The sequence below is a fragment of the Octopus bimaculoides genome, chromosome 2, assembly GCF_046866305.1.
Source record: "Octopus bimaculoides isolate indiv1 chromosome 2, ASM4686630v1, whole genome shotgun sequence".
In the NCBI taxonomy this organism is placed as follows: Eukaryota; Metazoa; Mollusca; class Cephalopoda; order Octopoda; family Octopodidae; genus Octopus; species Octopus bimaculoides.
In genome coordinates, this window is record NC_142929.1 from 129502417 (window position 1) to 129529642 (window position 27226).

Sequence of the window (27226 nt, forward strand, 5' to 3'; positions counted from 1 at the left end):
TTCTCATTTCCCCCTTTTGTGAATTACTCATAAAGATTAATTAAAGTGAACTCTGATGAATTCAAATGTCTATATCTATCTATCTATCTGTGTATATATATATATATATATATTCACATATATATATATACACACACATATATATACATGTATATACATACCTATACAAATATATATGTATATATATATATATATATATATATATATATATATATATATATATATATATATATATAAGCAATGTTAAATCTCTGAACGAGGTATTATATATATATATATATATATATATATATATAAATACAGTGTGCATTTAAACACATAATGTAGAGTGAGAAACCATGGTCCAGGAGATAGATTGTAAATGTTTTTATTTTTCTTTCTCTTCAAAATTTATCCTTAATAATGGTTTGGATTTTGGCTATTCCTTCTAGCGTGCCAGGTATCCTAAGAAGGATACCTCTTATGTGTTTAAATGTACATTGTATTTATATGAATAATATATAGTCTATTTGTCTAATTTCTCTACATGCTAGGCCAATGGTAGTAAAATATTTCTAAAATTTTTTCTTACCCTGATATTAATAATAAATATATATATATACATATCATCATCATCATTTAATGTCTGCTTTCCATGCTGGCATGGGTTGGTGGTTTGACTAGCAAGCTAGGAGGCTGCACCAGTCTCCAATCTGATCTGGCAAGATTTCTACAGCTGGATGCCCTTCCTAATGCCAACCACTCCAAGAGTGTAGTGGGTGCATTTTATGTGCCACCAGCACAGGTACCAGTCAGGCGGCACTGGCATTGGCCACACTCGAATGGTGCATTTTACGCGCCACCAACATGGATGCTAGTCAGGTGACACTGGCATTGGCCACAACTTCAGTTTCACTTCACTCAACAAGTCTTCTCAAGTACAGCAGATTGCCTGACAGTTGAAGGGTACTTTTAAATGGGCCGGTTATATGACACTGGCATTGGCTATGGCTATGATCCCACTTGCTTGCCAGGTCTTCTCAAGCACAGCATATCTCCAAAAGTCGCTTTTAATTGCCTCTGTGAGGCCCAACATTCAAAGGTTGTGCTTAGGTCAAGAGGGGACTTTGCACCAGCCACAAATCTGGTTAGTCGCCCTCAACAGGTTGTCCAGTTGGAACCCCCAGTTCTCCTCCACATTATGTGATGCTATATCCTCCTCTTTTTCATCAAAAGCTTCAAGTAATACGTCTCTAAATCTCTGTCCATTCAGAGGATCCTTAAGCTTCCAGACCTTCCTCCTCCATGCTGGTCATCTTCTGGGCAGTCATTTAGCCCTGATCCTGAAGTCGCTAACTACTAACCTATGATGTGGGGCACACACACATATGCCCCATCCAACCCATGCCACCATGGAACATTGATGATGATATGTGTGCGTATGTGTACCAAGCTTAAAGAAGAAAATAAGTGCTGGGGTTGATTCATTTGACTAAAAATTCTTCAAGGTGATGCCCCAGCATGGCCACCATCTAAGGACTGAAACAAGTAAAAAATAAAAGATATTACTTTGATATCAGAACATATTGATTCATCATATGATGATGACGATATTCCTTTGTCTATACAGGCTCACCATTCATATGGCATATCTTGAATTTGTGTTAGCTCACCTGTGAGGCCCATCACTAACCCTTACCTGTTTTTTTGTTTTTTTCAGGTAGGGGAATTTTTTTTTTTTTAATCTACCTATCTTTGAAAGTGCAGAACTAGAGGGCAATTTTGTTGACAGAAAATGTCAACATACAACATAATTTTAACTCAGCTCTTTTGTGCAGAATGTAAACATTCACCTAGACACACATACCCAGTCTTTGTGGTGTGGTGGCCTAATTGACTGTTAGAATTATGCCATCAGAGAACAAAATACTTGTAGAGCCTCTTATGCCAGACATGTCAAGGGATAGAGGCCAGACTAATATACACTGCCTCTTCCCAGTAGTAAACAGGAGTTTGAATAGGGCCAACACTCCATACCTAGAAAAAGAAAACGATGCTGTAGAAGCATCAATGACAATTTAAAATGAGACTTGGGAGAAATAGTCCTTCCCACCAGAAGACATTAAAATGATGTATGAAATGAGAAGGTCAGTATAACCTAGAGTCGAGAACATTAAAAGAAAATCATTGATGGGCTGTTCTCTGTAGGGAGTGATGGGCTTAAGTAAGACACACATGCATTCATGTGCCCCCTCTATGTTTAGTCCCCACATGGGGACTAAACATAGAGGGGACAATCAAGGACAGACAAAGGGATTAAGTCGATTACATCGACCCCATTGCGTAACTGATACTTATTTAATCGACCCTGAAAGGATGAACGGCAAAGTTGATCATGGCAGAATTTTAACTCAGAACGTAACGGCAGACAAAATACCGCTAACAATTCTGCCAGTTTGCCGCCCTATGCATTCATGTGTAGACACACACACACACGTGTATAGACAAATGGATACACACACATGCATGCAACAGATTTTTATATAGTTTCATTCTACCAAATTCACTTATCAGGTATTGGTCTGCCCTGGGCTACCTTAGTAAACAAACACTTAACCAATGTGCCATGCAATATGATAGAACTCATGACAGTATAGTAACAAAACAAACTTTGTATCCACACAGCCATGCTTGCATCTGACCTCTGTAACAGAATATTTGACAGCCCCGTGCTGTCAAAAATGATGACTAATTGTAGTAAGTTATATATAAATAAGGTACAAAATATTATTTATCTATTTATTTTCTCTGTAGAATGGTCCCGAGAAACTTTATTAGAAGCTTGGATGACTGATCCTTTTGCATGCTGTGAAAAATGTGGAGTAACCCCTCCACCAAGTCTGTACAGTGATCAGCCAATACTTCCAGAAACTCTCAACAGTCCAACCACTTCCGAACCACCAGAGCAAGACGCTATTGTAAGTTATTTTTTATATCTTAAAACATTTGATTTGTTATTAACATGTGTATTTTCAATGTGTGTGTGTGTGTGTGTGTGTTTAGGTTTGTTTGTAGATTCTCATTTATATTAAGATGGTAGTAAAGGCATAATGTTTACTGAGAAAATCTGTAATTTTTACATCTTTCTTCAACCCCACTCCCTGCACACATGCACACACACCCACACACAATTATTTTTCTTTGAGTAGCTATATAAAAATTATTTAGAGAATTGGTTTGTTTGCTATCTGTCAAGATTTTTCTGAGTTTTACGTCTAATAAAGTTTACATTCCTAATATTGTCAATAAGAAAGTAAACCAAGATTGAAAATAAGCCACCTCCCTCTTTCTCTCTCTCTCTCTCTCTCTCTCTCTCTTTACCATCCTCTCTCTCTTTACCATCCTCTCTCTCTTCTCTTTCCCCTCATATATGCATGACTCTGTGTGTGTGCATGTGTACATATATCTACATACATACACACACATACACAGTGGACTCTTTATATATGAACATAATCTGTTACAGAGCCCTCTTCATTAACCAAATTATTCATTACGTGAGTTATTGAAATACATATAAATAAGGGTAGTTTGTTCCAAGCCACACCCAAACACCACATAAAGACCTGAAATGATGTTTTATTTGTCCATCCATCAATACAAAATTCATAAATGTATATTTGTGTGTGTGTGCTTGCATATGTCTTGCTTTTGTTGATCCATGGTTATGTTTTAAGCAAAAAATTAGAGAAATATTCAATAATAAATCTCTGAATGAGGTATAAACAGTAGCTGCACGACAACGTGCAGTATATTTGTCACTTAAATGTGGCTAACCGCTAAGGGTGGAGGCTACTGTAGCATGTAACCCCAGGATACCAGGACACCTCCTCCAGCTGGCTATTGACACACTTTCTGTGCCCTATCAGTATTTGCAAATACTGATAGGACACAGAAAGTGTAAATAGCCAGCTGAAGGAGGTATCCTCCTGGGACTACAAGCTACAGTAGCATCCACCCTTAGTGGTTAGCCACATTTAAGTGGCAAATATACTTCACAAGAGAAATATTATTTTCCATGAAAATTTTTGAGTTAGATGGCATGCATACATGGATGTTACTGAACTGTTTGTACATGCTCTTCCAGCCACTTATATGTGTGTCAACTACTCTTGGTTTTTTGTTCAAATTGTAGCTCATTGAACATAATTTTCTTCAGAAAAGTTGTTTCCATTACAATTTGTTTATACACGTGCATAACCTACTCACAGTTTCTTATTCAAATCCAGCTCAATATGCGAGTTTAATTTTCTTCAGAAAATCCATTCATTATCCAATTTGTTCATTTAGGGCAGTGGTTCTCAACCATTTTTAATCTATAGACCCCTTTTGATTTAGTGATAGTATGTTGTCAACTTAATGTGGCAGTCCCATGAAAGGGAAGGATGCTTGTGTTATTTAGCCCTAGGAAACACCGTTTCCTGTTGGACTTGACACATTTCCTGTGTCCTTATGTTTTCAAAGTGGAGACAAGCACCTCCACCCAGCAAAGCCAGCATCCAGAGACTAGTTTCAGAGTCATTGCTCATCATTAGTCTGCAGTAGCATGGCTTGCTAGCTGTCGATGCCTATCTGCCTTTGAAAACATATATATTTCAAGTGAAATACATTCACTGATTTTTTAAAATAGAAATAATACTGCATAAATCTCTCTGAGAGATTTAGAAATGTATTATTTCCCTTTTGATTACTATTTTATTCTGGTGGACCTCCATAGCCGTTCAATGTGTTTAAATGAGTTTTATAGATTCTTCTTTGGAAATTTCTGTTTTGTTTTTCACATATTAACTTGTGCAGTTTGAACTGTGTAAAACATTAGAGAAAGAAACCTAGATGTTTCTTGCTGTAAATACTTCTAAAGCAGAATTTTTTCAAGAACTCTTAAAATGCTACTGTGGATCTTCAATTTGTTGTTTTGCTTATATGGACCACAGTTGACAACCACTGATTTAGAGGACTGTTTGCATCTGGGAACCCTGCTATATGTGTATGTGTATTTGAAATGTAATTTTCGGGTAACTGGAATAATTCTGTATTAGATTATCACTATCCTCTAATATACTCTTAATAAATAAAAGCTGTAAATCAGTTAAAAATCATTAAAAACCAATTCCCGTAGCTTGCTTTGTTTTTATAGTAAATCACTGCCAACCAGTGGTTTGTAAGTAACTCATTGATCCACTTAAATAATAGTTTATTTGTTATGTTTTGATTTATTCAAGTGAATTACAGTGCAAAGCAGTTACCCATAACAGAGTTCTACTTTTGTAAATTAGATAGGATCTAATGACTTATTGATCTTGAAGATAACATTCAAAGATTAACAGTCGCCTGTTTCTAAGCAAAACGATTCAATAACCATATAAATGAAGCATTGGAAAAGAAAATATAATTGAGGAGAGAGTGATATGGAAGTCAATTACTGGACTATTAGAGATCACGAGGGTTAATATCCTATCAATAACAGAGATGAAAGTGTTTGCTAAAAAGAACAACGAGCTTTATGGTGTGTTGAAAGTTTGATTCCATTCTTGTACAGGGGTGTTAAATTACAATTCATTATTGAAAATACTATAGAAATCTATGACCATTTTAAATAATGTATTTTGTATTAAGTTTAGTTAATGATATTCTTAACAGTGACTGACTTCTGTAAGGGTTACAGTTATTTATTAAGGAATATAGTTTCATTCCTGTGGTTTGCTATTTTCTTTTCCTTAACAAATTTCTCTCCTGTCTCTTTTCAATATCTATTTTTTTAAATATCATCCTTTTTTTGGTTTCTGCTCTGGTTATATCAACATTGCTCATTCAACAATTAACAATTACTAAACTATTTATCATAGCATTTATTTCATGTGTTCTGTTATTAATACTTTTTAAAGCTTCAAAGCATGGAAAAGAATATTTTCATATGATAGATTATGAATATTAGTAGGTACTAGGGCTTTAGTACTAGAACTTAGAGTCTAAACTATGTATTTTTTCATAGAATATTATCTTTCTTTTATTTTTCTGATCTCACCTTTTACATTTCTCCGTATCATATATTTGCAGATGAAACTTCTTTTTAGCTTTTTGTGTTGTGTTTTACACAATGATATATATATATATATATATTGATGTTTTCAGGTAGAAATTTTAAATAAATTACAAATGCTATCATGAACAATTGATAGTTTTGATTAGATAGATTTGGGTATGTTGTCATCAACCTGTTCTGCTACATAATTGCTTAAAGAATCTGATATTGCAGTTTATAGTCTTTGAACCTTCACTAGCTGCAGTGTTCTACATTAAAATGTTGCTAGGCTATTTGTTCAAAGGCCACTGTATTTCTTTGCATCTACAGTGTAGTATTGATATTTAATATTCTAGGGTTGTATCAATAATACTATACTATGCATAATATTGATTTAGCTCATTACTTTCCTTAAAATTTGGTGAAATAAAATTCAGTATGTTTGTCATATAGAGAGATTTAAACACTTTTTCCTAATGTCTTCAGATTTTAAAATCTGTTGGTCTGCAACTTATTATTCAGAAGTAAAATACACAAAATATTTTTAGATTGTAATTCTTCATTTTAATGTTGTTGCTTCAAGAAGTAGGAGAAAACAAGAGAACAGAAAGTAAACTTGTTGAGTACCTTGTAGTTGCAATTTTTTACTTTCTTATTCATTTGACTGTCACTGGTTTTAAATACTTCATGTATAAAAGTGATTGGTTCAGAGAATAATTAACTCTATTCATACTCCACTTATGAACAGTGTTTGCTTTTGTATATATGATTCTGGTAGTGTTCCCAGTTTTCATCTTGTGAAGAAAATGTTATGATAATTGGTTAGCATTCAATAACAAAAACTGTAAAACTACTAAATTACATCGTGAAAGGAAATGAAAAAATCCAGCTTTAATGAAATATAAAATAAGTAGTTTAACTATCATTTTAAGAACTTTTATTCAGTACTTGTACATAAAGTAAGGTAACTGAAAAGAAGACATGGATTTTGAAAATGTTGGCAAACCTAAGCAGCAAAAATATAATTTATTTGTAAATTAATCAAAATGGGAAATAGTGTTATGAATTTAAGAAAAAAATGGAATATGTACAATGGTGATGTGTTTTATCATTCAACTTCAGATATTAATTGAATATGAACTGATAGTTTTGAAAAATGTTTATGAAACTATTGAAATCTAATAGATATGTACCAAACATGAATGTGTACTTTTATAGTAAAAAGAAGAAAAAGCTAAAGAAAATTATGATCTTTTAGCATCTATTGATATTCTGTGACCTACAAGAAACATTTAGTTAACTCTTTCATGTTGAATTCTATTATATTTCATACCTGCTCACATTATATAATTTGACATGGTAATTATGTCATTTGGCAGCAAATTTTTAGTCAGATCTTTAGATTTATGATTCAGAATTTGAAGTCTATTTTCACACACATTCGATACTTGAATGAAAATAGATAAGATTTAAATATAACTCAGAAATGTATGAGTATTTCTATAAGGAATTTAGAATGAAATGATAAAGCCCTTATCAAATTATGCAAAATGAAGCTGTATCAACACTGTGGTAGGTGCTGACATACCAAATGATCCAAAATATTCTCAATGAATTGAAATTTGCCTCTTAGTTGAAGAAGGGAAACAAACCTATCAATAATTATTAACCCTTTAGCATTCTGATTACTCTGTCAAATGTAGTGCTTGTTTATTCACATTGTTTTGAATTAATCATACATTATCACACATGTCACACATTCAAGAGGTCAGTGGTGCAGTTGTTTAGTTTTAAAATGGCCTTAGTGTAGGTGTGATAGGCCAGATCAGGTCAGCTTGTACACAAAATAGGTAGAGTATTCATGCCACAAAAGAAAAGAGATATTTTCAAAAAATGAAGAATTAATTTTATTGGAAATTAAATTTTTATGTTTAAACAGGTGGATAAGGCTGAACCTTATTAGTAGACAAGGTGACAACTACAAATATGTCTCAGTTTATGTAAAAACCTCATCTGCAGAACATAGCCTTTTCAATTATTACAGTTAGAAAACAAAAAAAATTCTGGCCAGTATAGTTAGTTCTCTTAGCTCACTTTTTATATCAACATCAACTCATATTAAACAACATTCAATTTGGAAAGTGTGTGTAGGTATCAAGCCAAGAATAAATAAGAGCCACCAAATTCTAAAATAAGATTAAGAATAAATAAGATGCAACAAATTGTAAAAATCTTCGAAAGATCTCACCATTTATATATATATGTGCACACATGTATAAATGAATAAAATTGTGTAGTTTATGGCAGTTTTTATAAATGATACAATCTCTTGCTTTCCAGTGTGATATATGTACCTGTACATTTATGATGTCAGAAGAACCAGTTCATATGCCTTGTGAGCACCGATTTTGTCGTTCTTGTTGGGAACAGTAAGTAAAGTTACTTTCAGGCTTTTTATTTATTTATACAGGGTGGCCCAAAAGTAGGTTTACAGTTATTATGTAGGCACTTTAAATTTCTTTTAAAACATTTTATTACATTTAAATTTCTATCTTTCAAACTGAAAAGGGAAATTGACAAAATTAACTAAATTAGCATAGAATAATGGTTTCACATTTTTTTATAATTAAGATCTAAACTGTTAATATATGAATGCAAAAGGGGTAGTTGAATAACTGTGAACCTACTTTTGGGCCACCCTGTGTTTGAAATTCTCTCTATAAATTTTTGCTAATATAGTGTGGTGGTGGTGGTGGTGGGAAGGGTCTGTGTGTGTGTACTTATATTGTTTGTGTACATGTATGCATGTGTACATACATTGTGTATATGTGTGTGTGAAGACCTTGAAATTCCTTCTTAGAGATTAATGTAACTAACATGCCCAACTATGGAGAAATATTACCTTTGTTTGGAAACAAGTAAAGGTTGACAACAGGAAATGCTTCTGGCCAAAGAAAAATCTGCCTCAGCAAATTCTGTCTGACTCATGCAAATATGGAAAAGTGGATGTTAAAACAACAATGATGATAATGTAGCACTAAAAGAGATATTGTCACTGTAAAAGCTTAAAACTATTGAAAATTACTATTTGAAGTGGGATGGAATTTTTATGGATTTAATATTGGGCAAAAGAAATAATTTTTCACATATCCCTTCTAAGGTTGTAGGTGCATATTTTATGTACTATTCATGCAGTTTTGGTTACTTTTTTTTCTGATGAACTGTAGTGCACCTGAGCACAGGATACAATAAATTCATTATTATTAAATTCTCCTAAGGCAGAGAGCTGGCACAGTCGTTAGCACACTGGACGAAATGCTTAGTGGTATTTCGCCTGTCACTACGTTCTGAGTTCAAATTCCACTGAAATCAACTTTGCTTTTCGTCCTTTCAGGGTCGATGAATAGTACCAGTGAAACACTGGGGTTGATGTAATTGACTAGGCTCTCTCCCACAAAATTTCAGGCCTTGTGCCTATAGAAGAAAAGATTATTAGATTCCCTTTTTCATGACACATGATAAGTAGAGTTGGTAGGAATTGTAGTGTTTTGAATTGCTAGTTTTGAGACTTTCAAAGTATCAAATATGAAAAGGAAATTAATCTCATCAAACAAACATAGAAATATATTTACCTTTTAACGTTTCACTCCTTAGATTGTTGGGGCACCACTTTGATCAGTTTAGTCAAGCAAATTGACATCAATACTTTTTTTTTTTTTAGATCTGTTACTTATTCTATCAGTCTCTTTTGCTGAATTGCTGTGCTACTGAGGCGTAAACAAATTGACACCAGTTGTCAAGCAATAGGAGCCATACTCACACATACTCATACAAACACACATATAGGCGAGCTGGCAGAAACGTTAGCATGCCGGGCGAAATGCTTAGCGGTATTTCGTCTGCCATTACGTTCTGAGTTCAAATTCTGCCGAGGTCAGCTTTGCCTTACATCCTTTCAGGGTCGATAAATTAAGTACCAGTTACTCACTGGGGTCGATGTAATCGACTTAATCCCTTTGTCTGTCCTTGTTTGTCCCCTCTATGTTTAGCCCCTTGTGGGCAATAAAGAAATAACAAACACACATATATGATGTGATGGGCTTCCACACTTATCCCATCTACCAAATTTAGACTCAGGGTATTGGTTAGTTTGGGGTTATGGCAGAAGACACTTATCCAAGGTGCCATGCAGTGAGACTGAACCAAAAACCATGTAGTTTCAAGGTGAGCTTCTTAACCACCCAGCCATGCCTGCACCTGTTTGAAATGTCACTACTTATGAAAAATTTTTTAATTATTTCCTAAAACTAAAAAAACATTTTGTTTTGTTTTAGCATTGAATAAGATGTTTCTGTGTTTATTATTTTAGATATCTCAATTTAAAAATTCAAGAAGGTGATGCTCATCATATTACATGCCCTGGTTATGACTGCAGTCGACTTGTACCTGTTGATGTGATAGAAAATGTTGTGTCAAGACCCATGGCCAGACGCTATTTACAATTTGATATAAAAGTAAGTTTTTCTCATCACAACCTTACTAAGAAATATCATTTAGTTTTTTTTTTTTTTTTTATAATTATGATTTTATGTACATAATTTTTTTGCTCGTAAAACAGTTCGATTTACAACTGGAACTAATGTAGTTCTTTTTTTTTCTATTATGTTCCATTTTCATCTTGAATATTTTGTGTTGTAATTATTGTAAATTTTGAACTAATGACTAATTTAATTACAGGCTAAATTAATGATAGAGGGGAAAATGTAATTCAAATAGTAACACGCAAAGAAAGTACTAAATTTTGTGGCTTGAAACTAGTTTAAGCATAAACTCTCCATTAATAATCTTATCAAATTATATTATTGCATGTTTGAATATAGAAAAGAATTAGTGAATAGTAACTGACTGACTATTCATTGCACAATTGCAAAATATAGTCAAGTGTTTAATATCTCACAGTAAAATGATGTTCTAACTCTTTTGATACCAACCTGCCAATGATCACTCTTGGTTCTATGATACAAGCTTCCTTTTTAAATGTGATCTAAATTAAAACTGTTCATCAAAATTTTATGTCAATTTATGTTCTATATATTCTAAACACCAGCTTAATGACAGAGATTTTACTAAATTCTTCATTCTTTCAAAATGAATTGAAAGAAATGCAGTATATTTCTATTGTATGGTTACAAAAGGGTTAATGAGTAATCTCATTATCATGGGAGCTGTAATGTTCATACTTTTCACAAGGTCACTATTGTTGTAAGTGATGTGGAAATAGTTAATATTGGAATATAAACTGAGTTGCACACTTCATTTATTGACGGCTTACTCTTTATTTTACAACGTTCTCCTTCATGATTGAATAACTGCATATTTGAATGTCTCACAGGTCAAATCACATGTTAAACATAACAGGCACAAATTTTAATGCAGTAAGGGTCTGCTATACGATAGACAGCAAAGTTTTAAATGAGTGTTTGTGAATATAGATTTGTAGTAGATGAGATGAGCTTTCTTTACACTTTCACTCATTTAATTTGTGTTTGTGTATGTCATTAGATACATCACAGGAAAGTGTCTTAACCAATTTTTGTCTCTCGTCCTTTCTAACACCTCATCGGAGTAATGGGGAGAGAGAAAGTATTCATGTTCATTATCCTAATCTAAGTGTTAAGGAGAGAAGCCTTTAGCTTTCAGCATCATCACTTACCAATACCAAAGTGATATTTAATCATATTTTGTAAAAAATAATCCTTTCTAATATAGGCACAAGGCCTGAAATTTCGGGGAGGAGGATAGTCGATTACATCGACCCCAGTTCTCAACTAGTACTTAATTTATCGACCCTGAAAGTCGACCTTGATAGAATTTGAACTCACAACATAGTGACAGGCGAAATACCGCTAATGATCTGCCAGCTTGCTACCTTCTATTTTGTTAATTATAATGTTTGTGTGTGGACTGAAAGAACACCAGAGTGTGATCTTCACTAATGAAAGGTGTGTTTGTTCTGTTACATATGCATCTTGGTAGGTGATGATAAGTATGAGAAGTGACTGATTGGATTTTCCATTGAGAGCACTGGAATACTGCCATGTGTGTGTGTGAATATATCATAGTAGTTGGAATGAATTTGGTGTTGAGTATGGCGTTGCATGTAATTATGCATATTTGTTGTTACATGTGTATATGTTTGCCAGAATATACATATGAATAGATCTAAGCATATATAATTGTATTTTATATATGTTATTTATGAACATGTTTATTAGTTGTCATTGCTAGTAATTTTGTTTGTTGGAGATTGTTTGAAGTGTTTTGATAAACAAAAATTTGGTGGTGACACTGTATTGTTTGTTATTTTGTAGATATATCTGGTGTTTATATCAGGAATATAGTTTTGTATATATGAATGAAGTGGAGTGTCAGAGCTGCTTCTTGTAGACGCATGTTTAGCCTTGAGAGGAATTTGGATGTCTGATCTAAATAGCAGTTGTTTGGAAGTTTATAACTTCCATGTAGACTTTTGGTGTTTTCAATGTAATATACAAATTCAAACACTTTCTCAGTTGTACTATTCCAGGAGTTGTTGCATGTATCTGAATCCATTCATGGTTTTGGTGTTTTGACATATAAACACTTTGTTCTTTTATTGAAGTATCTATTTAAGACTTGCTCTTTGGTTTTGTATAGACTGAGGTAAAGTAAACCTTACATACTGATTGTAACCTATTGTTAAGGATGATTTCTTTTGTGGTTGCTTAGTTACTGTTATTTTGATATTCATCTATCAGTTGTTGTTGGTGAGTGTAGTATTCACATTTTTCCATGTGCAATTGTGTAGACTATTGTTAAGAGAAATGTAGTGGCTAAAGTTATATGTATTGTGTATTGTAGAATATGAATTTGTCAGTGAGATAGTTATTGGCAAGTATATGTAATACAAGAGATTTGAGTTGCTAATATATTAGAAGTGGAACTTTTAGTGAAACCTCTCTTGAGGAGTGTTTTGATGACAGATATTTTATTCTAAATTTCACTTTTGTTATTTATGTATATGCAGTAGTGGATAGGCTTGGTGTAAGCAGAAGTTGTCAATTCATCATCTGAGACACATATTTAAAACCACACATGTTATAGTATTGACATTGAGTGAGTGAAGTTTACTATAGAGTTATCTTCCAGTTCATTTCATAGAGCTTCAGCTTTAATTAAGATTCCTGGTGACAAGAAACCCATTGTCTACTTTCTGACAATAAACAGTGAGTTTATGTATTCATGTGGGTCAACATGTTTGATTTTAAAGCTGACATCATAAATGGAAAATGTCAGACTGAGTTGAGAACCTATAGCTACATTGTTAAGCAAAATATGTTTTGTTAGTAGATTGACTGCTGGTACTCTTTCAGCTTAGTACAGTTTTTCACAGCATTTTTAGATAAGTGTTACAGGAGTAGTTTAAAAAGAGAAAAGGCCTAATCTATGATAATGTGAGTATGGTGACATAGCTATAAATATATTCTGGCCAAAATTTGCAAATTGCTTTACTCAGCTTGAGGTCAATTTCTAACCTACGGTTAGTTGAGATGACCTTTTAGTTATTCATTGGTGTCCTTGGAGATTTTTGGTTATTGAGAATAAGGACTTCTCTCTTTCCATATAGATTCCGCATGAATAATAATATCCTCATGTGTCAATATCATATGCAAATGTTATAAACTACCAAAGTTATTAAGAACTTATTAGGAAAGGACAAAATGAGCCTGAAAATACAAACCAATCACAAACTGCATAAGTAAAGCTTTAAGAAATCATTAATGATTGGCTGGTCTGATATTCACTGTAGATTCAGGAGTCAATGAAACATCCTTGATGACATGAGCAGCTCTGTGACTCTGTGAACAGTCATCTGGTTGACTTGTTGTGGCTCATGTGCAGGAGAGCAGAGATCTTGATTCTTTTTGCTTCCATCTCGATACACCTTCTCACAACAGAAAAGACATTTTAATGACACATGCTAGAAAAATAGAACTTTAAATATGCTTGATAGCACTCTTTCTATCACAGACGTTAACCTCTTTAAAGATCAAAACCAGTGTAACAGGACTTTTGCAAAGTACATTCAGTGTTATCACAGTATTATCTACTGATGAGACATGATATTGTAGTTAAAACACTGTATAATGACATCTGTTAAAAGGACGCCCCTGAGGCCAAAGAAATAAGAACCTGCAGTATGGTAGAAGCCATAGCCATTCGTAATAAGTACTGGTAGAATATTCCAATGAAAACCTCAATAAAATTTAAACATAATAGAATTGACATAGTGTTTTGGGACAGAGAAGAGAAACTGTGTACAGTTGTAGAAATCAAAGCTAAAGATCAGTGAAAAAGGAAATACCTCTGCTGAACTATTGAGAAATCTACAGTTACTCTACTCAGATTACAAGTTCAGATTTATACCTTTAACTACTGAGACACTGGGATATGTAACACACCGCCTAAGTATCAATCTTGAGAAATTAGGTTTCTCAAAATCAGAAAGGGGAAAACTGATTCAAAGACTACAGATCACAGCAATCACTGGAACTGTAAAAATCTATAAAACTTTCCAGAAGTTTATCATTTAAATATATACACATGTCTAGACATGCAACTATATGCATGAGAATACATACAAATCTGCACATGCACTGACTCCAAATACTGCACATATACACACATGCATGCATACAAACAAACAAAATCTGTATGCGAATGTTAATATTCCATATTTGTCACTGTTTGAGTGAAGTGATGTTAATGTTGACATCACTTGTTGGCATTTAAAGGCCTGTGGAATAAAAAAAAATAGCCTTATTTGAAGAACAGATATGTGTTGGCGACATACAGAGCACCTAGCTGTGGAATCCTACCTCAAATAGTTCTCTATCCAAACCCATGCTAACATAGAAAAACATGCATTAATTGAATGAACAGTGATCTTTAAACCTATAAAGAATAACTTTATATACGAATTAAATCTATGGTATGTGAGGTCTAACAGTTAAGAATAAAGTCTGTGATCTACTGTCTTCAGTTAAGGAAAAATTCCATAAAGTTATAACTGCTAGAAAGGTGATTCTATTTTCAGCTATTTCTTTGTGAGCCACACTGAGTTAATTCTCATTTATGAAAGGGTGAATTGTTAATGGAGTGTATCTTTGGTGGATGTAATTTATCTATATATAATGTTAGCACATTCAAAACAATTTTTCTCTTGTAACATGTTTGAAACAATTATGTAGCACCATACTTTGCAATAAAATTCAACTTTACTTTATTCAGTATAAAAGTCTCTATCTGGAAAACTTTCTACATTTTTAATAGTTAAACAGTTACCATGCTTCAGTGTTAAAATGTCTCGAATTTTTATCCATCTTTTCATTATTTCTCCTTATTGATATGCACCAAGAACTGATTCACTCTTTAAAAGAAAATAAACTTAACGCACTTGTTACCATATAGGTGGAGAATTCTTAGTGTATTTCAGTTCATGATGACAGTTATATCTTAAGTTTAACAACTGTTTTTTTTTTCATCTTGAAATAATACATAGAAGAAATGGTTTAGAAATTTATCTTGTCAGGAAGGAAGATAGATCCTTCATATAGTTTGAGGTTTCCACTGTAGTTGTTATAGCTACAGCTATTCATGCTATAGCTTTTCAGTACTGCCCACCCCATCATCTAATCAAATCATTTCTCACTATACATTAAGGGACACGCATCAATTTTCATTAGACAAAGAACTTTTTTTTCTTCCCTTCAGCATACTGACATTGCTGTTAGAACCAAAGAGTGAACTCCATTCCATCAATATACATTCATCAGCAATGCAACACAATTGTCTGTTGGTTTAGTTCATATGTTTTTAACTTTTAGTATAGCGTGGCCTGATGGTTAAAGTGTTAGGCTAACAACCATAAAGTCACAGGTTCATTTCTTGGACCAGGTGGTGCCTCTTGTTCTTGAGCAAGACATTTCATTTCATGATGTTTTAGTTCTCTCAGCTGAAAATGAGGAACAGTGGCATCCTGTTCAGTAGGGTATTCATATAAACTCAGTTGCTTAAACACCATGCAAATTGGAAAAGCCCCAGCTTAATGGGCTTGTAGGTTTGAGACAGACTTACCCTTAAGGAACACTAAGGTTCTTCATCCTACATACCTGAAAAAGTAATAAACTGCTCAAGTGACTTAAAATAGAATTGACCAAAAAGGTTTTAAGATGTACCTAAATAAAAAGCTGGCTCGCATATGTATAGAGAGAAATAAGATGAACAATAAATTTAGGAAGCTAATTATATTTTAATTTATGTATATCATCATCATCATCATTTGATGTTCATTTTCCATGCTGGCTTGGGATGGACGGTTTGACTGAGGACTGGCAAGCCTCCTGTCTGATCTATAGCCGGATGCCTTTCCTAACACCAACCACTCCAGGATTGTGGTGGGTGCGCATTTCATGCGCCACATTAATATATGTATGTGTGGCACAAAGCCACCTCACCCCCTCACTACTACCCCCCTCTCAGCTAAAGTGGATTTTGCCTTGTAAGTTATGTGGTGACCCTTTCAGTGTTGGTGCCATGTAAAAAGCACTGGTAAGGGTTCCACATACAATGCACTGATTATGGTGTCACATAAAAAGCATCCAATGCTCTCTGTAAAGTGGTTGGCATTAGGAAGGGCATCCAGGCATAGAAACCTTGCCAAAACAGACAGTGGATGCTGGTGCAGACCCCTGCCTAACCAGCCCCTGCCAAACCATCCAACCCATGCTGGCATGGAAAATGGATATTAAATGATGATGGTGTGTGTTTGCAAGTGTACCTTTGTCTTAACTTCATGTGACAAGTGTAAGTGAACATCATGCAAGTGATTCCTACTCTTCTGCTGAAAACATGTCTGACCATGGGGAAATATTATCTTGCCTGGAATCAGGTAAGGGTCAGAGATAGGAAGAACCTTCATCCATAGAAAATCTGCCTCAACAAATTCTGTCTGACCTATGCATGGGAAAACAGGCATTAAATGATTATGATGATGAAGAAGAATTATCATTATTATTATTATTTTTCAATAGCCTTATTTTTAATCACATGTTTTCACTGCACTACTGAGCACAGCTGTGTGCCTTGGGTATGTGCTGTGGCTTGTTGTGGTGCTCTTATTTTTACTGTATTGAAAGTGTTTTACATAGCATGTGTGTAGGCAGAAGCGTTAACACGCCAGGCAAAATGCTTAGTGGCATTTTGCCTGTCCTTACGTTCTGGGTTCCACTGAGGTCGACTTTGCTTTTCATCCTTTTGGGGTTGATAAATTAAGTACCAGTGGAGTATTGGTGTCAATGTAATTGACTAGTCCCCTCCCACCAAATTTCAGGCCTTGTGCCTTTAGTAGAAAGGATTATCATTGTTATTACTGATAGTTGTTTTATTTCATATCAGTTATTGTGATGAATATTATTTATTTATTTATTTATTGTTATTATTGTTATTATTATTATTATCATTATTGTTATTATTATTATTATCATTATTATTATTATTATTATTATTATTATTATTATTATTATTATTATTATTATTTTTCAAGAACTATTTCTAAAACAGTTTTCTTTCTCTGTCATAGGCTTTTGTTGATAGCAATCCTTCTATGAAGTGGTGCCCTTACCCAGGTTGTGCTAGAGCAGTTCACCTACCAGAAATTGAAAATAACACAGGATCTAATTCATTACTGTCTACCGTTAAAATACCAGAAGATACTTCTCGAGCTGTTGACTGCGGGAATGGTCATTATTTCTGTTGGTCAGTAACAAAATATTACCTAATCTTCAACTGAAATGTTTTTGTAATTTGTATTTTTCTTTACTTTTTGTTTGTTTCTTTTTTTGTCAATTACATGAGATGATGTCTGTTTATAAGTAAATGACAAGAAAAAATAACAACAGGTAATTAGGGTAAATGACAGCTATTTATCCAAAAATTAATGTAATTATAGTGAAATATTTCTCACCCACCTCTCTCCCTCTCACTGTTTGTGCATGCATGTGCATGTATCTATCAATCTATATATTCTATCTATCTATCTACCTCCCTATCTTTCTCATCATCATCATCATATGTCCGTTTTCTATGCCTTTCTAGTTTTAAATGTGTTGCTGGCTTAACATTTTGATCTCTATTATCTCTTTTCATCTTCAGATGATATTCTTGTTAAAATATAATGCAAAGATCATGGTCATAACCCTTCCTTCTGTCTAAACAATTGGAAAAACTAAAAACAAAACTACTTTAAAATTGCAACATTATTTGTCCTTTGGTACATAATACCAGTGGTTAGAATACCAGATTCAGTTGATAAAATGGTTGATTTTGTTTTAAGTCCTTGGTTTAGCTCAACATTATCACATGAATACAACTGGAGAGGATACACCATATCTACTATGAAAATAGGTTCCAATAAATTATTAACCCTGTAACATTCAGATTACTCTGTCAAATGTAACATTTTATTACCTCTGCCTTAGAGAAGGCAGAGGTATTGTTTTCAGTCATGTTTGTTTGTTTTTTGGTGGACAAGCTATCTCAAGACCCACTGGATGGATTTGGATGAAACTTTCAGGGATGTTTAGCCTCATGACTGGCACGAACTGATTAGATTTTGGGATCGATTCGGTGCCGGACAAGGATTTGGAATTATTTTTCCTGTGCTTTTACTTAATTTTTGAGAGCGATCGTGTTCATTTTTAGTATTCTCGTTTGTGAGAGCAGTCGAATTTATTTCAGATATTCTCGTTTTAAATATCATCTCTGGCTAACCGTTGAGAGGACATTGGTGTTGCCTTGGCAGAGGTTTGCGCTCTCTGAGTGCTCTTGTTAATATTGTTTTGTATTCATCATGCATCATCTTGTAGTTGTGAGACTTCAGTGGTAGGGGTGTTTATTTTTGGGTAAGACTTAATATAGTAGGTGTGAAAAGCTAGCCTATCTAGTTTGACCATAAAACAAATTGACTATTTTGGCTGAATATGGCTGGTTTGAATGTTAAAGGGTTAAATAACTATTGAAATTAAGTGTGGGTGCAAGTGCAAATGTCATATGGGTATGAGATATTTTGGTACAGTCATTTAGGTGCTGCTTATTTGGCATCAATGATTCTACACTGATTGATTTGACATTAGATGCTTTAATCTCTCTCACTCTCCTGTTTTTTATGTGAACATCTACTGATGTTTATATGTATGTACAATGTCACTTTCTCTCCTTCTCTCTCTTTCTCCTCCCACTCTCCCGTTTTTTGTGTAAGCATCTACTGATGTCTTTATGTATGTACAATGTCTCTTTCTCTCGTTCTCTCACTCTTTTTCTCTCTCTCTCTCCTCTCACTCTCCTGTTTTTTTGTGTGAGCATCTGATGTTTATATGTATGTATAATGTCTCTTTCTCTCTCTCTCTCTCTCTCTCTCTCTCTCTTTCTTTCTATCTATCTATCTATCTATCTATTTTTTTCTGTATGTGCATGCATATGTGAGTGTTTGTGTTTGCCTCCAGTGCCAAACATATTCTGGCACCAAAACAGGTTGAATCTTCAGTCAGTTGTGCCAGATTGTTAGCATCCAAACAGTTGCACCCAATCATTTCATTCCTATGACTTACACAAAATTAAACTGAAAAACTGAACATCCAGAGACTCACTTTTGGGTTCTGTTTCTTATTAGCTGTTTCAGATGGCCTAAACTTTTAATTTTAAACTATATATATTACTTGTTAAATTCCACATTAGTCCTCAAAAAACAAATTTAATTTAACTGTATTAATGTATACAATATCTGTCATTTATATTATATATCCATATTTTTCCATAATTCACATGACTAAATGAAGGGGAAAATAAATATATAATTTTTTTGTTTTGCTCTTTAATATGCATAATCAACTTTTAATCTTAGGATCGAAAAACACAACTAAATGTCAAATTTCCATTTTTCATTTTGGTTAATTAGAAAAAAATATTTTGAGCCTTACGTTATTATCTTTCATTTAGCATATATAGAGTTCTGCATCCATTTAAAATTCTAATTTAGTTTGGTGCATTTCATTATTTACTGCTGAAATTGACAGGGAAAAGATTATTAGTTGTATTTCCTAATTAATCTTATGAACTCAAACTATTTGCAGTTATGATATTTTCTTTTCAAGGTTATATCTCATGGAAGTCAGTGTTTGAGTCCCATGATCTTATAACTTGTAGTTGTATATGGTTACCAGACACCCACCGAATATTTAGAAATTTAAAGTGTAACTAACAAGGTTGAAATTCTTCCAAGAATTTCATTTATGCTAATAAAATGAAATAAATAATTTTCTAAGGGAGTAAAATTACTTAATTGCTAAGTTTACATTTCATATAAAAGCAGGTTATGGTCTAAGATCCTTATCTCTGTAACATATACAGTAGCAATTCTTCATTACTGCTGCACTAACATGTTAAAATGTTGACTTCATTTGTTTGTTTAGTGTCTGTATTTCCATATTAATCTGGATTGGCTAGAGACTTATTTGAGGTCGCATTTTATTGTTAGATGCCTTTCCTGCTGCTAACTCTTACCTGCTTTTCAAGTAACTTATTAGCACTAACATGTTTTACAGGCAACTTGTTAACACTAACCTGTTAGGAAAAGTATTTAGCTATAAAAGAATTCTGAAGACATCTATATTTGCAGTGCCTGGTTATTGAGTCACAAGGCTTTGAAAATTATCTTGGTTTGTACATGCGGACAGAATAGTAACTGGAAATAGCAATGGAAATTACAATTGCATTTCTATGAAGCCTGGTTATATAAATGTGTTAATACAACTTAAATAATGCCCTGGTGATATTTTCCTTTTAAAATCTACATTGCTGTCTCACTTTTTAAATCTCATACATGTATACAGTTCTTTAATAGCAATATTGCCACAGCTGCAGTAGCTGATGTAGTTTTTTTTCTTTTTATGTGATTATTGAATGGAAGATGCATTAGTTAGATTGCAACTTAATAACTCTTATTCTAAAACCTGAATTCCCAACAAGATGTTGTGGGGTTTCTTTTTCAGCTTCAATGATCAGTCTCTCTTCTAACATATTCCATCTACGATGATTCAGTCTTTCTGTATGTCAAAGATTTCATTGACCAATGTGTCCTTTTTTTTTTAATGATAAGAGGTAATTTATCAGCTCTTTCTAGCTCCCTCATCCAGTTTCATTGTAAAAAAAAAAAAAAAAACGAAAATATTATTTTATATGTTATTATTAGTTAGTCAGAAAAGATGGGCAATACCCATAGTCCTCAAAGGCTGATGAAACCATGATCTTAACTAGAGGAAACCGTCTCTCTCACATTTTTGCGTCATGACTCTGGAGCTAAACAACATTCTTTAAAATGTTTTTCCAGGGATTAATAATTTATATATATTTAGATATCAGTTAATATATCCAGATTGTTCTTAATCCGAATATAACTGATGAAATTCTCCTGATAAACATTAGCTTATTCTTTGTTACAAAAAAACAAAAGGTAAAACAAACCAAAAATTCTTTCTTAACTTTGATATTTTACAAAATGCTAGTAGCTACTTAGTTAAAATATTTATTGATTATTTGATGTCAAAATTTTAGTAATATTAAAAATGTAATTCTTCTAGGAAAGATCATTTGGGAAGGTGAGTTCAAACATATGTTGCAATGAACTCTTGGATATGAAGATAAACTAGCTTGGAACTTTGAAAGTCATGTGTTGATACACACATTCAAAACTATCATATAACCTTAATTTCTCTTTAGTATATTAACTTCCATTCTCATTAGGGAAAAAAATACTATGTTAGTAATAAAACTTGTGCATTATAACCAATCCTCACAATCATAGCTATACTTTGCCCCTGGCTAAAGGGCATTTCAGTTCTCAAACCTTAAGTTGCCCAGCTACTATTTTATAAGTGTGTCAGCAACTTAATTTGTATAACAACAACAAAAAGAAAAGGTTTATGCTTATTTATTTCCATAAATAACATACAGTTGTTAATTGAAAATATACTCTAGCTTATTTTGTTGATGATGAATATTATTGAAAGTTTATGGATTACAATGGTTTGAAAAATAACCAAACACTAGGTCTAGTATATGGTAATCGTTTTTTATTGTGGTAAAATATAAATGTTGAAATCTGAATCGAAATCGAACCGAATCCGACGACTGGCACCCATGTTAACCTATTCTTCATTGGACACTAAACTCTGCTTATGAAGACCTGTTGGGGCAAGTGAAATTGTAATTGAACCATACTCGATGACTGGCACCTGTGCCAGTGGAGCACTAACAGCACTGTTGAGCATGTTCATTGCCAGAGCAGCTGTCTGGCTTCCGTGCTAGTGACCCGTAAATAGCACCATTTGAGCGTAATCGTTACCAGCATTGCCTTCTAGCACTTGTGCTGGTGGCACGTTAGAAAATCATTCAAGCGAGGTCGTTGCCAGTGCCGCTGGACTGGCTCCCGTGCAGGTGGCACATAAAAAACACCATTTTGACTGTGGCCATTGCCAGTACCGTGTGACTGACCCTCGTGCCAGTGGCACGTAAAGGCACCCACTACACTCTCGGAGTGGTTGGCATTAGGAAGGGCATCCAGTTGTAGAAACTCTGCCAAATCAGATTGGAGCCTGGTGCAGCCTTCTGGCTTGCCAGTCTTCAGTCAAATCGTCCAACCCATGCTAGCATGGAAATCGGACGTTAAACGATGGTGATGTATATATATATGCACGTCCTGGTGCAGCCTCCTTGCTTGCCAGTCCTCAGTTAAACCATCCAACCCATGCCAGCATGGAAAGTAGACTTTAAATGATGATGATGATATTTTCATATGTATATATATATATATAATCATATACACACATAATTATATACATATACACACACACATATAATCTTATACATATGTATATGGTTTAAAAAACATGATTTATCTTCCTCAAATAGAGGAAAGGTCCTCTCTAAAATGTTATCTTGGAATTCTGTCAGTCTTACAAAGTCATATAACTAGCTAAGTAGACAGCAAGCTTTCTTGAAGAGTACCGATACAAATTGGAATCAGTTATCAAGAGAACCAGTTTAAAAATAGATCTGAGGAATACTGAAAGACCCTTAAATTCAAAACACCATTCTGATATGCAAATAGATGACATTTCGAAATATTTATAAGAATTACCTATTGGGTATAAAAGCTGAAAATAATGTCAGTTCTTAAAGTTGAAGTCATTTGTGAAAAAAAAGGATATGATACACTCTTTCTGTTTGCTGATGCTAAGGTTATCTAATTATAAATCCCTTTTAGAAGATTTAGTTGAAGTGAATGTCAGGTAGATTTAATCATAGTTGTAAAGGAATGATAACTTCTTTCATACACAGAGGTGGGGTGTATAGGTTACATAATGATGTTGATTAGTGTGTAGGTGCAAGCATGGCTATGTGGTTAAAATGTCTGCTTCCCAACCATATGGTTCCAGGTTGAATCCTATTGCATGATACCTTGAGCAAATGTCTTCTACTATAGCCTTGGGTCAACCAAAATCATGCAAGTGAATTAGGTACAGGGAAACTAAAAGAAGTCTTTGTATATGTGTGTGTGTGTGTGTATATATATATATATATATATATATATATATATATATATATATATATACATACATACACACATACATATAATTATCATCATTGTTGTTGTCATCATCATCATCATTTAACATTTGTCTTCCATGATGGCATAGGTTGGATGGTTTGACAGGAGCTAGCAAGGCAGTGGACTGCACCAAGCTCCACTATCTGTTTTGGCATGGTTTTTACAGCTGGATGCCCTTTCAAACACCAACCACTTTATGGTGTAAACAGGATACATTTTACCTGGTACCAGCATCAGCAAATCACCAAGTAACTTGCAAGAGAAAGATCCTTTGAGAAAGTGGGTATTGGAGGAGGTGGCTTTGTGCCAGATGATGAGAGCTTAAAGTATGAGAGAGTGACAGAAACAGGTGTCTTGTTGCAGAGCAGTGGTTTTTCAGGCTGCTGCCCCTTTGACACCCAGGCCACATTCCTAGCACCCCTGCCCCAACTAACCATCACAAGCATAGACCTCTTTCTGAAGCAAATTCAAAACAACTGTTTTTCACAAATAAAACTTAACCTAAAGAACCCATTATTTTGTTTTTACGTGAATTGCTACCTCATTATCACCCAACTTTTCTTCAACGTCCCCTTGGCACTTTCCACCACCCCCAGAACATCAGAACAATAATAATTACAAGGATAATTATGACAATGGTAGTAAAAGAAATGGTACACAACTAAAATGAATTTTAGCCATATATTCAGATTGATGTATTCACTATATTTTTCCTTTAGAATTTCTGTCACTGTAAGAAGACCTTATGGTCAGTATGATAAAATATTCATAAGATTTTGTTATGGCTTAAGTGGAGGTGATATGATTTCATTAGAATATACTTTTGATTCATTTTGTGATATAATTAAAAATTCATTTTAGAAGGAAGTACTTGACAACATTGATTTTTTTGCTAATCCATTTTACTTCTATGTACTGCAATCAAATCCAAGCTGCCACTAGCCTTGCATAGGTCAGAGTATTATGTTTAGTAAGTATACAGTAAATATAGGTTCAGACATGGATGTGTGTTGAGAGACTTTGCTTCTCAGCCCCATACTTCTGGGTTCAGTCCCTCTGTGTGGCACCTTGGGCAAGTGTCTTTTTCATTAACCTCAGACCAACGAAACATTGTGAATGAATTTGGTAGATGGAAACTGAAAGTTTGTTGTGTATATATGTCTGTGTTTGTCTCCCACACGACTTGACAACTGGTGTTGGTGTATAACTTAGCAGTTCAGCAAAAGAGACCAATAGAATAAGTACCAGATTTTTTTTTAAATAATTATAGGCGTCGATGCCTTCAACTAAAATTTTTTCAAGTCAGTGCCTCAACATGGCTGTAGTCTAATGACAGAAATAAGGATAAAAGATATACTTAAATCAGTTAGTGCAATAACTATACATCATGAATTCAACCATCAGCCAGGTGCCCTCCCTATGTCCAAGGTCAGCTTGCCATGGCTCTCCAGTTCCTTCTGTGCTGCATACTTTCAATCATTCAGGTTCTTGTTTCCATTTCATTCTTTGATGTTGTCAATTCACAGATGTCTTTGATGGCCTTTTACTCTCTTCCCCTCAACACTTCCTGTCAGGATGGTCTTGGGCAATGACTCCTGGTATGTTGTATGTCCAAAATATAATAGCTTTGTGGACTTGATTCTTTGCAGTAGGTATCTTTAGGCTTTCAGCTTTTATGCTACTGCAACATTTGTTACCCTGTCTTTCCAACTTATTCTGCTCTGTATTAGGAACGTAAGATGAATAATTAAATTAATTTGAACTCTTTTTTTTTTTTTTTTTTTTTTTTTCTAACAGGAATTGTTTAGGTGAAGCCCATGAACCTTGCTGCTGTGATAACTGGAAACAATGGCATCAGAAAATAGCAGAAATCAAACCAGAGCAATGTAAGTTAAAATGAAATATGAACTTGATGTACAATTAAAAAAAAACAAAAAAAAACACAATTTTAAGGTAAATGTTATAAATTTGTTTCTTATGACTTTGCTTTTAGTGTCATTACATTTAGAAATAAGTCCAAGGAAAAACAAAAACAAAAAAAAATGAAACTCTGAAATTAGCAGCAGTTAACAAAACTAATTATCTGAATGATATTTTATGATTGTTGTGACAGTTTCTCACTTTACTCATTGGATATGTTGTGAATCAGTAAAGCATGTGTTGGACGTTTTAATGCATTTTGTTATTTTTTAAAATATTTCCTGAAGAAAAAAAAAAATGAACATTTTGATCTAATCCACTGCTACAGCATCGGCTGATATGAGTGCCTCTATCTTATCAACTGTCATCACCTCTCAATTAGTGATAAAATCAGCTGTCTCTTTGCATGATGTCCAAAATGTCTCTGATTATAGATGCGAAAATATGTGTGTGTGTGTGTGTATGTTTGTAGATGTAATTGAAAAACTGGATCATATTATGGAAAAATAGAAAGCTCAGTGATGATGTTTGCATGGAAAAGCAATACTTGGTGTATTAAATATGTTAACACCAATGTGTTAACATATTTAATACACCAAGTATTAAGAAGCTTATTAGAAATAATTTTTCAAAGGGGAAATGACATTAATCAATGACTAATAATATTTTAATTATTATGATAAATGTAGGAGCCAATTATGCCTTGCAAATACCTTAGTGAGTGTAGTGGATAGGTACATGTATAGTTATACTACAGAATCTTGCATTCTTGAACAGTAGGTGGTGTGTTGATATCTCTGATATTCATCTTCATAGCATATTATTTGTCTGTAAAATTTCTATAGTATTACCGTCTGCTCTGCAACTGTTTCTTTTTGTATGTATCAGTGATATGAATGTTTCGTTTATTTTGTTGTGTTTAGTGGTGGTTTTCTTTTTACTTTTTTATGAGCAACGCTATGTCTACCAGATAATGTAATGAGGGAATGTCTGTCTGGTTTGTTTTAGATGGTGTTTAACAAGGTGTAAGTTTGTGTTAAAAGTATCTGTTTTTTGTGCTGTACATTTGGGTTGGGGCTAGAGACGAGCGTGTTGTGCATTGTGATGTGTAGTGTATTGTTTTATATTGATTGTAGAGAATTCGCTTGGTTGAAATAATGGGAACAGGGTGGGTGGTGGTGGTTGTGGTGGATGTCAAATAGTATTTGTCTAAACCAGTTTTTGTTGTGTGATTGCTTTAAAGTGTATATTGTTATTTTTTTTAAAGAAGGGAATGAAAAATAAAAGCAAGTATAAAGAATATTACAAAGAATTACACATGGAAACAGAAGACGTACAGAATTTGTAAGATATATGTTTGCCAATTCATAATGGTATGATGGTGTAGTGAAGATGCTTGCTGTGCAACTATGTGGTTTTGGGTTCAACTCCACTGTGCAGCACCCTGGCCAAGTGTCTTCTGCTATAGACTCTGGCCAACA

The 27226-nt window shown here is 33.8% G+C and overlaps 1 protein-coding gene across 6 annotated transcripts in view; it reads left to right on the top strand.

Moving 5' to 3' along the window:
• Positions 1–27226, top strand: part of LOC106874304 (ankyrin repeat and IBR domain-containing protein 1) — a 303299-nt gene that overhangs the window by 216959 nt on the left and 59114 nt on the right. For all 6 annotated transcript variants that reach the window (XM_089338084.1, XM_089338105.1, XM_089338091.1 and 3 more), the window contains 5 exons: positions 2794–2957; positions 8402–8490; positions 10431–10575; positions 17742–17917; positions 25623–25711. In XM_089338084.1, coding sequence (XP_089194210.1) covers positions 2794–2957; positions 8402–8490; positions 10431–10575; positions 17742–17917; positions 25623–25711 — 663 coding nt within the window. The remainder of the gene's footprint in view (positions 1–2793; positions 2958–8401; positions 8491–10430; positions 10576–17741; positions 17918–25622; positions 25712–27226) is intronic.